The sequence below is a fragment of the Ischnura elegans genome (assembly GCF_921293095.1).
Source record: "Ischnura elegans chromosome 13 unlocalized genomic scaffold, ioIscEleg1.1 SUPER_13_unloc_4, whole genome shotgun sequence".
In the NCBI taxonomy this organism is placed as follows: domain Eukaryota; kingdom Metazoa; phylum Arthropoda; class Insecta; order Odonata; family Coenagrionidae; genus Ischnura; species Ischnura elegans.
In genome coordinates, this window is record NW_025791660.1 from 1,802,692 (window position 1) to 1,815,598 (window position 12,907).

Below are 12,907 nucleotides of genomic sequence, written 5' to 3' on the forward strand. Positions count from 1 at the left end.
CACTCGGGCCAACAGCCAGCTGATTGTGTCTGCTACATGTGGCCAGTGCATCTTCCAAAATTCGACCCCTCGGCGCTCCGGAACCTTCTCTCCACTTAATCACAGGCCTCAGCCTTCTCTTCTATCTGGTGCGTTTCAGCCGTGTGCGTCACCTTATTCTCTCTCCATTCTGTTCTGTGCTCACTTCTTTGCTTTGTTCTGAGCTTTTTGTTCTGGGCTCACTTCTTTGCTTTGTTCTCTGAGCTTTTGTTCTCTGGGACCTGTGCTCTCCCGTGCACGGCCTTTTATCCTCACCTCCTCTACCCAGCGTTCCCCGCACTAACGTCGTCTGCACTGCACGTGTAAACTGACGACGTTAGTGGGGACTGAGCGAAATAAATATTTTTTTTCACCTTTCACTTGTTCGACAAGGCACTAACTTTGAATTGTAATTCAACACTATCGATACAAATTTTATCTTACATACAAAATAAAAACAAACCACTTCACAAAACAAAAATACAAAATAAGGCATTTCGCCACAATATGTATATCTGTAGCTCTGTCTTTAATGATGCTGATTTTGGACTCATGTGTAGGCTCAGACCTCAATATCTTCCCATGGTGAGAGGGTGGATGCTGAAGGCACTGGATCCATCGAGATAGACCTTGACTCTATGCTGGTTTTGGCCAAAGAAGAACTATCCCCCAAAGAGACTGATGCCACTGAGGTATGCATGAAACTCACATTCAATTCAGCCATCATTCCCCAGACTGCATGTGGGGCTTTTACTTTGGGTTACTTGGTATTTTACGGTTTATTTTAACCCAATTAAGATCAATTTTCAGTAAAAATGATTATATTCTTCATAATATATGATTTGCAGTGTTGCGTTTACGTAATGCTGGGAAAGCTTCGGAAAATAAAAACAAAAATGAACTTTTCAAAATTTAGGTTGCATATTTTATTTCTCACCGTCTTTTCTGATGTAATATTCAATAACATTCTCCTGGAATTGAACATAGATCTTTTCACAGCATAGCTTATCTTTGATTTGCACACTCGACATCTTTGCTGGGCATTATGAATATGCCTGAGGATGAAATGCCCTATTCTCCCTTGACGAGCATGCTGGGGTATGTCATTTTTCTTAAGGTGTCTTGCCGTTGGGCACAGATTTTTATGTTAAATGTCATCAGCAATTGTATTGGAAACAATTTCCTACCTCAGTAAAATTTTACGATCTTGGACGAAATTCTAACAAAGGAATTTCTTTTCACTCAACTTAAACATAAAATCACCGTGGTTTCACCACTGCAGTATCGAGTAAATCTACCCCTCCCATTCCCTGATTGTAATTGTTGATGACATTTCGATTTTCTTCAGGAATCTTTGTGAATACCTTTTCATCTTTACTATGGGTTCCATATTGAATTAATTTGAAGGAACAGCGGTGACAGAGTTATCATGCCATTGCAATAAGAAAATATGTTTTGACCTGTCAAACAAACAGTAGAAATTCCCGTTAGTTAGAAGAAAAGAGAGGTAACTCAGGATTGCACGGATAAAATTCCAAAGAGTTACTAGAGGCTCCACCTTCCATCACAATCCTGCTCCGACTAATACGGTGCTCACCGTCTCATTCTACCGTCTCTGAAACTGAAAGCATCTGAAGCTGAATTTAACATCTACAAAGAAATACTTCCACTTAATGACATGGGATTGACATTGCCCTGTATCGGTTCCATATGTGCACCAAACAGTTTGACTCTACGAAGTACCAGACGGTTTGATCTAAAGTTGGTACAGATGGCCATCTTGGAATAGGAAATGCTATTCTCCCTTTACTTTAGAAACCCATAGCCTGTGAGTGCCAAAAATACAGCTGAACTGCCTCCTAGAGACTACATTGTCGATTAAAAGCAATACTGATAAGTTTTCTTATGCTTTGAGAACAGCACTCTGGTCTACCAGTGAATTCCCATCTCTGAGTGAACACAACATTATTTACAACAACCATATTCATACCAGGCATGGTGAAAGTTTGTGACAAAAATAAGCATGATGAATAAAGAAACAGAACTTAGAGAAAAAATTACCTCTTGTAGAATAACTCAATAAATATAAGTAAATTATCATTTACAATTTGTCGTGCTTCAAAGCTTCGAAATGGGCAAATTTTGTTGTAAGATGAAAATTATTATTTTAGTGCAACTTTTTACAAAAATAGCTGAAAGACAAATCAGAAATTCAGAAAACCTGAGAAAAAATTATACTGCATAAAGGATTTTTCTAATATTTACCATTCAATAATGTTGTGTTTATGCAATGCTGGGGATTAATGGGTTAAATTAATGGATTTAATTGATGCTTGGGGAAATCGTGAATTTATAGTACTGTAAACACGGGCACTTGAGCCCAATTTGAGAGAACTTAATCAATTTTTTTCGAAAATGGGCAAAATATATTGTAAACATTACCACTTGGCATTTTTTATGAGTAACTTAAAATCCACATTCACAAGATAAGGAGAACTGCTTCAATATCGTTTGTGATTATGTGGTTGTGTGTATACAGTGAAGATTGAACGGAATGCTGAGTGTTTCCCACTCCCCCCACGATTCCCTGCTTTCCCAATTTTGTGGTTTTTCCATGATGTGTACGTGACCAGTGAAAGGTCCACATTTTTCTCAATCCCCTCTCCGAAGACAACACCCGAGTGCAGCAAATGGAGGGTGACAGAACCTGCACCCCTTCCTTCTACAAAATGAGAACATTCTTAGGCAATCCCCCTGCCCCGTGGTGAGTATTCTATGAAAACCCGCTTCCTCCTAAGTTTCCTCCAGGTGCCCCAACCTCAGGAAACTAACACTCTGGTTAATAAAATACGGACCAATTTCAGCTGGAAAAGACACATCAAACACGGCTACATGTTGCAGCCGAAGGCTATGCCCGATAGCTGATGGTGTGTTGCCTGTCAGGTGGAGGAGAGGTAGAGAGAGAAGAGAATCATGGAGGTTAGACTGTGAGGTGAAGAGTGGCGAAGAAGAGGAAATAGGAGAACTGAACAATAGATTTGCCGTGCCAAGAGAAATAAGGTCAACACACGACGCCTTGAATTAAATATTCTCTCAGCCCATTTGTGAATGCCCCCTGCAGGAGACAGTTGAGGAGGTCATCCCCATCTATGACGAAGAGCCGATAAGTAAAACTGTTATCCCATATGACTTCTCCCCCCTCTAGGTCAGAAGATTCATGAAGAAATCTCCTATATAATCAAGAATAGAAGAACTAACTCTGAAGAATACTGTTGCCCCACAATATTTTTAACTTGCATTTTGCTTATTCTTTTGGCCTACACCTTTTCCTCGGATAGTAGTTTATATTTTAGTATTTAGGACAGCATAATGTTGGAGAGGGTTTAGGGTAAGTGTTGGTGTTGTCACTTCATTTGTTTTTTGTATTTAGCTTGAGATTCACAAGAAATGAAGATTCTTGTTTCATTTTTTACAATTTAATTTGTAAATCTGATTCTGCTTACTTTCAGCCTACTGTTATGGAGAATTGGGAGTTGATTCATAATCGGTCAATGGCCATGGAGTCTATGATAGAGGCAGAGGGTGAGTGCTTTGAAAATGTCTCTTCAGAGAAAAGATTTTAAACTAATTCTGATAAGGCGATGTCCAAAAACTAGGTCTCTTGTTCAAAAATATTTTGAATTTGATTTCTTTTGCACTTTTTTTCTACACTCTTATTTTACAAAAGCTAGTGTTTTGTCATCTTTCCATGAAGTTCATGGAAAATTTTAATTTTACATGCGGCTCGACCCCAGGTCCTCGGCATGACAACTGGGCACTTAAACCACTGGACTAATGCTCACCATTTGTAGAGTGGTTATTATACATGAATATATTTCACCTGTAAATGTTTAAATGCATTTCAGTTTTAACTATTTGGTTATATAACCCCATATGGGGGCTGTTTCAGGGACAGCTCCCAATGGACTATGTATAACGCAAGAAAATTTGATTGAATTGTGAGACCCGGTTTTTGAAAACTCCCCATGTGAAGGATGTAGCACTTTTAGTTTTTGTGTATACATCCTTTACTTTATCCATCAGGACATTCTTTAGTTTATGATTTATAGTTCTGCTTGACAATGTAATCAGATTGGAAAGTGTCTAGTAAAATTTTCATCATGCATCAGTGACATTCAGCAATATATGCAGTCATGTGTATTCATATGGGAATTCCAGTGTACTTCACCTAACAATTTTGTCATTAAGACTGGGTAATAGAAAAAAATCCCAATAAATCACTTGAGAAGAATAATGGGCACAAGAATCCATTTATGTGCCATGTCAGTTGTGCAGTCCATAGATAAAATGAACATTGAACTTGTTGAAATGACATCAAGTGGTTTTTAATCGGTTTTGAAATGATGGTAAAATTTTGCTTTGTTACAACCCCAACCAATTCACTGTTTTGTGCTCTAGACAACTGTGCTTTAATAGGCTTAAAAGTTATTCATGGAAAAAGTGAGATAAGGAAAAAAACTGATTTGGCCGAAAATAGGCTATACTTAATTTCAATGCCTTGTGTGCAGCAGATGAAGTTCTGCAGAGTAATGACCAGGCCCTGCTTACTTATTGTCGTTAGCTAAGATTTCAAGATTATAGCGCCATCCAAATTGTTAAAGGTTGTACAGCAAAGTACAAGGTATCATCCTCTTTGAGGATGAATATGAGAAGTTTGAATAATTGGATGTTGCTTATAACTTTTAACTGCTAAGTTTATTTTTTATTAGGATGCTCTAGTGGTATTTTGTACATCACTTCATATTTTAAGTACTTTGAGTTTTATGAAAATTCAATCTGGATGCATTCAAAATTAAAATATTATTGCGATGATTGCTTCTGAAAATAGATAAATTATAAGGGAAGAGTTAGGGAATTAGAAAATGGATGCATGTGGACAACCTGGAAATCAGGTATCTTTTGCCAATTTTCAGCTTTTCATATTGTGACGTTACACGCCCACCTACCGTGCATCGTCGAACGGAGATTACGATCTAAGTTCTGAAGTTTTCGTGGGTTCTGCAGCTCGCGGTCAAGATGGGAACTCAGAGCTTTGAAGGCAATGGCGCAGCAAGGAGATGAATGACCTCGTACACAGCGTTTGAATATCATACGCAATTTATTAAACGAAAAGAAAACGAACACTTTTATCCTTAAACACTAATGAGGGATGGGGGGTGATGCTGACTTAGGCGAGACATAAATGATACACTTGCGAAAAACGAAACAAATATGCCAGAAAAAAGAAAGAAATCTTACATTAATAGATGAGGGATGAGATGACTACTGGGATAAATGCACAGAAATGGACAAAAATAACACTGAATATCTCAAGAATTGACATTACACGGGCACTCGTTATCTTGCTCAAGTTGCGACAAAAACCACTGCACTTCATTTTAAGACAATTATGGGTAATGTTCGTTGCTTTACTTGAAAATATTACAGGCTCCACGTTCTGTTATATCAAAATGAAGCTTTCGTCAATCCAAATGGAATGACGTGAACGGGAGAAACGTGATACAATTAAGACGGTCTTTAGACCGAGAAAGACTGACGTGAGTTTATTTATGAGACCACTTGGTTATTAGGATGACACACGTGCACACTGGGGACTTTCTTCGAGGGCGTATGGGCTGGCTGGAGCGGGGGGAGGATCGGGATATTTCCCCGTCCCGGGAGAGGGTTTTAGAGTACTTAAGTGTCAAACGGCGGGTCGCCAAATCACGATGCGTCAACCGCGGGGATCCACATCCCGCAGATCCTCGGACGTTGTCGTGATGTCTTGACGAAGGCGAGGATACTTTTCTCGTTCCTCGACTGCACTCCACGCTCTTCTCTCCGGCACGCCTTCCCCTTTGTCGCGTTTTCCGAACTCCAAGACGCCCTAGCCCGCGTCTGCAGCGGCCTCGTCTTACTGCCCCACCTCGGCACGGTCACCTCTGGTCTCCCTCCTCTTTAGCGGATTCATCCACCGCTTTCTCCGGAATCGAACCTACCAACCCCAGTTCACATAATACCGGGCCTCATATACCCAATTGAACAACAAAAGACATGCTAAAATGATAGCAGACGACAAAAAGAAAAAAAGAAAGGTCGCTCATCGCTTGCTACGGCCGCGCGCCAACTTGAATGGGGAAAAGGGCAGGACGCGAACGCAGAATGAGCCGTGACGAGGCTTTTCGTCACAATATGAAGTATATAAATCATCAAAGTGAGGAAATGAAATAGATATTCTTACAGACTTACTCATGAATCAAGCTTTGTGATGACTCTTTGCTACACTTAATCTATGGTGAATTCCACCTTGAATACAGAGTCAGCCACTGAAATCAGACGATTGTAGATGGCCCTGCGACGGAGTTGGGAAGTAGTGTGGGGGGAGCCTACTGATACGTTTCAAAATTTACTTTATGCCGTTTCAGTCCATCTTTGCATGCAAATCCTTTTATCAAAATGTTGGATCCATTGTGCAAATATGACAAGCTCTTTGTCATTTCAACATTCTGCGTAACTGGTCTGTTATCATGGTTTTTTATACCAATCCATCCTGAACAATCCAGGCTCTCAAACTAAGACTGGCAGAAAGAGATATCAACGGACCTGTGAGGGCACATTCAAAGAGAGGGTTAGAACCCTTTCCTTTCTTCTCATTTGGGGTGTGTATAAACTGAATCCATAATATAAAACTTCGGATCCTAATGCGATGCTTTCCCCACTTTGGATCCGATTTATCCAATGAAGGGCAATGACCGCGGATATATGGACATGAGGCACCCCATCTGACCATCCTTTTATAATATATAATGACATAAGGTATGTGATCATTAATACCCCATGCCTTTATACTTGAAATAATTGTATAAATAATGCAGGGTGTAGTGGTTACGAAAGTCTCTTTAAAATAGAGGAGTGCCCCTCAGACAATATGATATTCTATTACTGCTGTTAGTCTTCTTGTTTATGCAAGATTTCTGAAGATTTTTCTGTAAGATTTCTTGAGGAATCTTACTGTCGCTAATGTTTTAAATTAGTTTTAAGTTTCATTATTCATCATGTTTATCGTTGCCATTCACTTTCATTGTTACCGGAATAAATCTGGTTGTTGTAAATAATGTTGCGTTTACGCAACGATGGGAATTCTCTGGTAGACCGCGAGGCTTTTCTATAAGCAAAAGCAGCTCGTCAATATGGCTTTTGAATTGGACAACGTAGTCTTGTGATGGCATTTTAGCGGCATTTTGTTGCTCTCAGGTTGTGGGTGAACAATGTTATGAGTTAATTGCTTATGGATTCCAATGATGGTCATCTTTACGAGTTGTTACTTCGTAGATTCGAACCGTTGCGCGCCCATGTGGAATAGATACAGGGCCAGGCCAGTCATTCCCAAGCCGTTGAATGGCAGTCTTACTTTGTAGAAATTACATTCAGCTTACGATGCATTAAATGTTGATGACGATAGAATGAGTGTTTGAGAAAAGCATTGGTCGAAACAGGTTTATTGCAGAAGGTGGAGTGTTCCTCTAATCGCTCCTTGGAGTTCCCCCTGAGCAATCGTACTAAGTACATGCTATCTTCTGTTTTAGCGCTTAGGTGGTGTAAAGCTAGGAAATTAGCTTAAAATGGGTTGATATCAGTGAAATAGTCCCACAAAATTCCTTTTTTATCTCACTTTTAGTAATTATATTAATAATACTGCAATATTATTTTCTCGGCTTGTAAGAAACGTCATCCAGGGATTTCATCCAACTGAAAAAGTGAGGAAAATTTTATGCCTTATTTCTACGCCTCAGAAGTTAACTTTGGCAGAAGGGAAGTGAATAATAATTTACAGGAGAGGTCGTTTATAATGTTTTCTAGATTTGGGAAATGCAATGAAAATTACATTATCTCAGTATTTCAGATATGTGTGTTTTCAGGAGGGGCACCACGGGCGATAAAGTACTGGATGCAGTGGAATAACTTAGCGAAGAAAGCGATGAGGTCGATGCGTTGATACTCTCCGGGGAATATAGAAGTTAGTGACCTCACCGTCAAAGAAACACCGATGATGGGGAGATAGTTATAAATGACGGCAGTATTCCGCTACCTTCAGGCATTTCTAGGACTTGCTTGAAATACAGTCAAACGCGCTGAGATTGAGACCTTTCGCTTATTTCTTAGTAAAGGATTACTTGAATTATTTTCGAACTTTTCAAATAAGTACGCTGGGGAGGAAAATAAACATGTTTACTCCAAGTATGGCAGATCTAATAAATCTCATTGGGATCCTAATATTATCGGGGTACAATGCATTACCACGCACTAATATGTTCTGGAAAAACAAAGAGGATATGTCTGTTCCAGTTCTGAGACTTTTTATGACGTAGAATAGTTTTGATAAAATTATAAAATTTGTACGCCTCTCCGATGTTTGACAACATTTTCAAAATTCAGGCCTTTTCTCAAAAGTCTAAATTAAAACTTCATTCACTTTGGGTTTATTTTAAGTAAATTGTGCGTTGATGATTAAATGGTTCTATATTTCGGGCGACACTCAGCTGAAATATTCATCCTTGGTTATAAATTGTAGTGTCTAGCCTCATCTACGGACTATCACTATCAGTTTTTGCCATATGTAGGCGCTGAGCCAGGAAGAGATAGTTCATTACCACTTGGGGAAAGGATTGCTCTATATCTGTTGAATTTTTATAAATGTCCGAAACGCGATTCTGTGTGTTGGAACCGGACACTCCACACTCAAGTCTCCGAGGGATTTGACAAAAAACCTAAAGGATTTTGACTATTTCTTTGACAAGTCAAAAAATATTCTATTAGCGCGATGGTATGATAATTCTGTAGACACCTCTGCTTCAACACACGAGAATATTGAACCCATAGTAAGGACGAATGGGCACAAACGGAGGCTGAATAAGAGTGATCTGATTCCGCAATCAAATGTCTTCAACGATTACATTTAGGGAATGGTAGGGGTACACAATAACTCTGTAGTATGTTATCTTATCCAGATTAGGGGCAATGGCTGTGGATTCTATTCATGAATGCCAGCATGTTCGTCAAGGCAGAATAAAGCATTTTACCAAAGGAATACTGATTATTCGGGGCGAAGGTGTTGAGTATGCAAATCACGATAAAAAATAAAAGGTGAAACTTAAGTTATAAAAACTTGTATTTTAATTTTTTGCCGGAGTTTTCCCAGCGTTGCGGAAACGCAACATTTTGAACATCATATATTAAGTTGAAAATAATTTTTTTAATGAAAATATATCTTAATCAGGTCAAAATAAACTGGAATATACGAAAAAACCAAATTTAAAACCATTACATACAGTCTGAGGAATAATGGGTTAATAATGATGAAAAATTTTTCAGTTCAACATTATGTGTGTACATGGCATTTGTAAATTCAGTGTATGATTACTTCTGTGCACGAAAAAGTGCATTGATATGTATTCTGGAGTAGATACTTGAGGTAAGTATGCAATATTTTGCTCAATTTCCCTTAGGAGCAGTGCCATTAAATTTGTAAATAAATATATGGTAACAACCGTAAAAAATTAACTGACACCTTGTTATGTGGATAGCGTCTAACCGAAGAATCGGTTTACGTAGCTACCTTGATATCTGTCAATTTGCTGTTATAAATAAGTTCACCGAGTCGTAGATTTCATGCCTGTCTTCACTTATTTTTAATGGTATATTTTTTCTAGAGTCCCCAGCTTCTAAACGAGCCTCAGCCTTGTTTGCAGTCCTTGAACCAAAGACTAGAGCATCACATTCAAGGAAAGGCAGGAAGGTGTTTGATAAAGACTTTAAAAAATATGATATATTGATTGCTGATAAAATAACGTTGTGCTCAAATCCTAATGATGGACGGTTTCATTCGAAATCTAGCTATGCAAGTAGCCTTGTCCATCACACTCGGACTCATACGAAGATAAAACTATATTCTTGCAATGAATGTGATAAGTCTTTCCCTTGTGAGAGTCATCTTGTCTATCACATGCGGACTCATACCAAGGAGAAACCTTATTCTTGCAATGAATGTGAAAAGTCTTTCTCTCGAAACAGTCACCTTGTCCGTCACTATCGGACTCATACGAAGGAGAAACCTTATTCTTGCAATGTATGTGATAAGTCTTTCTCTGATAAGACTACCCTTCTCCGTCACATTCGGACTCATACGAAGGAGAAACCTTATACCTGCGATAAATGTGAAAAGTCTTTCTCTCGAAAGAGTAACCTCATCTGTCACATTCGGACTCATACGAAGGAGAAACCTTATTCTTGCAATGAATGTGATAAGTCTTTCTCTGAAAAGTGTAACCTTGTCCGTCACATTCGGACTCATACGAAGGATAAACCTTATTCTTGCAATCAATGTGATAAGTCTTTCTCTGAAAAGTGTAACCTTGTCCGTCACATTCGGACTCATACGAAGGATAAACCTTATTCTTGCAATCAATGTGATAAGTCTTTCTCTCAAAAGAGTCACCTTGTCTGTCACATGCGGACGCATATGAAGGAGAAACCTTATTCTTGCAATGAATGCGATAAGTTTTTTTCTCAAGAGATCACCCTTGTCAATCACATTCGGACTCATACGAAGGATAAACCTTATTCTTGCAATCAATGTGATAAGTCTTTCTCTCAAAAGAGTCACCTTGTCTGTCACATGCGGACTCATCTGAAGGAGAAACCTTATTCTTGCCATGAATGCGATGAGTTTTTCTCTCAAAAGATCAACCTTGTCAATCACATGCGGACTCATACGAAGGAGAAACCTTATACCTGCGATGAATGTGAAAAGTCTTTCTCTCAAAAGAGTCACCTTGTCCGTCACATTCGGACTCATACGAAGGAGAAACCTTATTCTTGCAATGAATGTGAAAAGTCTTTCTCTCGAACGAGTCACCTTGACATTCACATTCGGACTCATACGAAGGAGAAACCTTATTCGTGCAATGAATGTGATAAGTCTTTCTCTGAAAAGTGTAACCTTGTCCGTCACATTCGGACTCATACGAAGGAGAAACCTTATTCCTGCGATGAATGTGAAAAGTCTTTCTCTCTAAATAGTAACCTTGTCCGTCACATTCGGACTCATACGAAGGATAAACCTTATTCTTGCAATCAATGTGATAAGTCTTTCTCTCAAAAGAGTCACCTTGTCTGTCACATGCGGACTCATATGAAGGAGAAACCTTATTCTTGCAATGAATGCGATAAGTTTTTTTCTCAAGAGATCACCCTTGTCAATCACATGCGGACTCATACGAAGGAGAGACCTTATTCCTGCAATATATGTGATAAGTCTTTCTCACGAAGAAGCCACCTTGTCTGTCACACTTCTATTCACATGAAGAAGAAATCATATTCGTGCAGTGAATGTGAAAAGTCTTACACTACCAAAGAAAACCTTGTCCTACTCAATGAATGCAATGAATGTGGAAAGACTTTCTCTTAATAGATGCAACTTTTCTTTCATTTGCAAACACACAGGGTTAAGTTTTTAGTTGACTAGTTATTGGTAATTGTTAGCAATCAAGGTCAACAATTCTTATTATAACAAGAACTGCTTGTATGAAATAAAAAAATGTCCCATAATGTTGAAAATGATATAATAATATTTATTTAGATCTGTGACCTTATTAAATAAATAATCAAGTAATGTTACTGGGCTATATTTTCGTAGACTAATTAATTTATTCGTTTATGTGTAACTGCTATTTTTTAATGGTAGAAAATTATTTACATTTGAAAGTAAGGCATGCATTGCAACACTTTCGATAAGAACTGCAGGCACTTTGCCTCAAGAAAATTTTTCAATGTTATGTCAATGTCAATTGTGTGATTGATCTATGTTTTATTGTCTGATCTATGTTAGTTGATGTTGTGCTTCTATGTAATTTATATGCAAATATCAAGTTAATAATAATATACGATTGATGGAGAGAGTACTCAGCTTAGTGACTAGTCTGTTTATATTGTTGATTTACTCGCATGTCTTTCGATGATTACATCAGTATTGTGTTGTAGTTTGAGTGCCTGCACCACAATCACTGTGCAATTCTTTATACAAATGACAATAATATTTCCTCTTGAAAACATTGCTAGCTATGGTTAAGCCTTAAACGATCAATCAAGGAATTTCTTCCCCAGGTGAATGGCCGTATATTTCCTGGTAACTGTGTCCTGTTGATTGGCACGAAACAACTTCCCTTCTGTGTATAAATAGTTTAAAAAAATAAAATTGGTCGTATTAGACACGTGGTTTTGCGTGTGGAGATATATCCATTGAGATTATTTTATCATGGAAAAATTATTTCACGTAAAAATAGTGGTGAATACGCATATTTTTACTGCAGGGAATGAAAAGCCCCGGTTTTTGTAAGTCCGCAAAGGCATTGCTATCACAGATATTTTGGGAGCGAAGTAATAAAATTTAATCATACAACATGTCTGACTGACATTCTGGTGATACCCTTTCAAAACTTTATGTCAACGTCATCAGTAAAAAGATTGAAGTTGAAGGAATTTCTTCGGCAATTTAAAAATCTAGAGCTCTCTTCACATTACTAATTTTAGTAACTGCAGTTAATATCTCATATTTTCCATCATACGCAAGTTTTTTAGTATTTATAAATTTTTTGAGTGAATTATTTAGATAAATTTTTAATGCATAATTCTATGCACTTAAAGGGCATTTAGTATATGTCCATTAGGGTTATAACTTTTTTGTAACCCCATGTTCCTGTGCTATAAATTGATGACCTTTTGCACAAAACTAAAGAAGAAGACATTATATATATTTTCTTTTTAAAAAAGCTCACCCCCAACCCAAAAAACT

At 38.0% G+C, this 12,907-nt stretch overlaps 1 protein-coding gene across 1 annotated transcript in view; it reads left to right on the forward strand.

Annotated features, from left to right (window-relative positions):
* Positions 1-11,710, forward strand: part of LOC124173272 (zinc finger protein 271-like) — a 31,166-nt gene extending 19,456 nt beyond the window's left edge. Inside the window, exons 8-10 of the mRNA XM_046552791.1 lie at positions 579-710; positions 3,528-3,600; positions 9,768-11,710. Coding sequence (XP_046408747.1) covers positions 579-710; positions 3,528-3,600; positions 9,768-11,524 — 1,962 coding nt within the window. The 3' untranslated portion in view covers positions 11,525-11,710. The remainder of the gene's footprint in view (positions 1-578; positions 711-3,527; positions 3,601-9,767) is intronic.
* Positions 11,711-12,907: the final 1,197 nt, after the last annotated feature.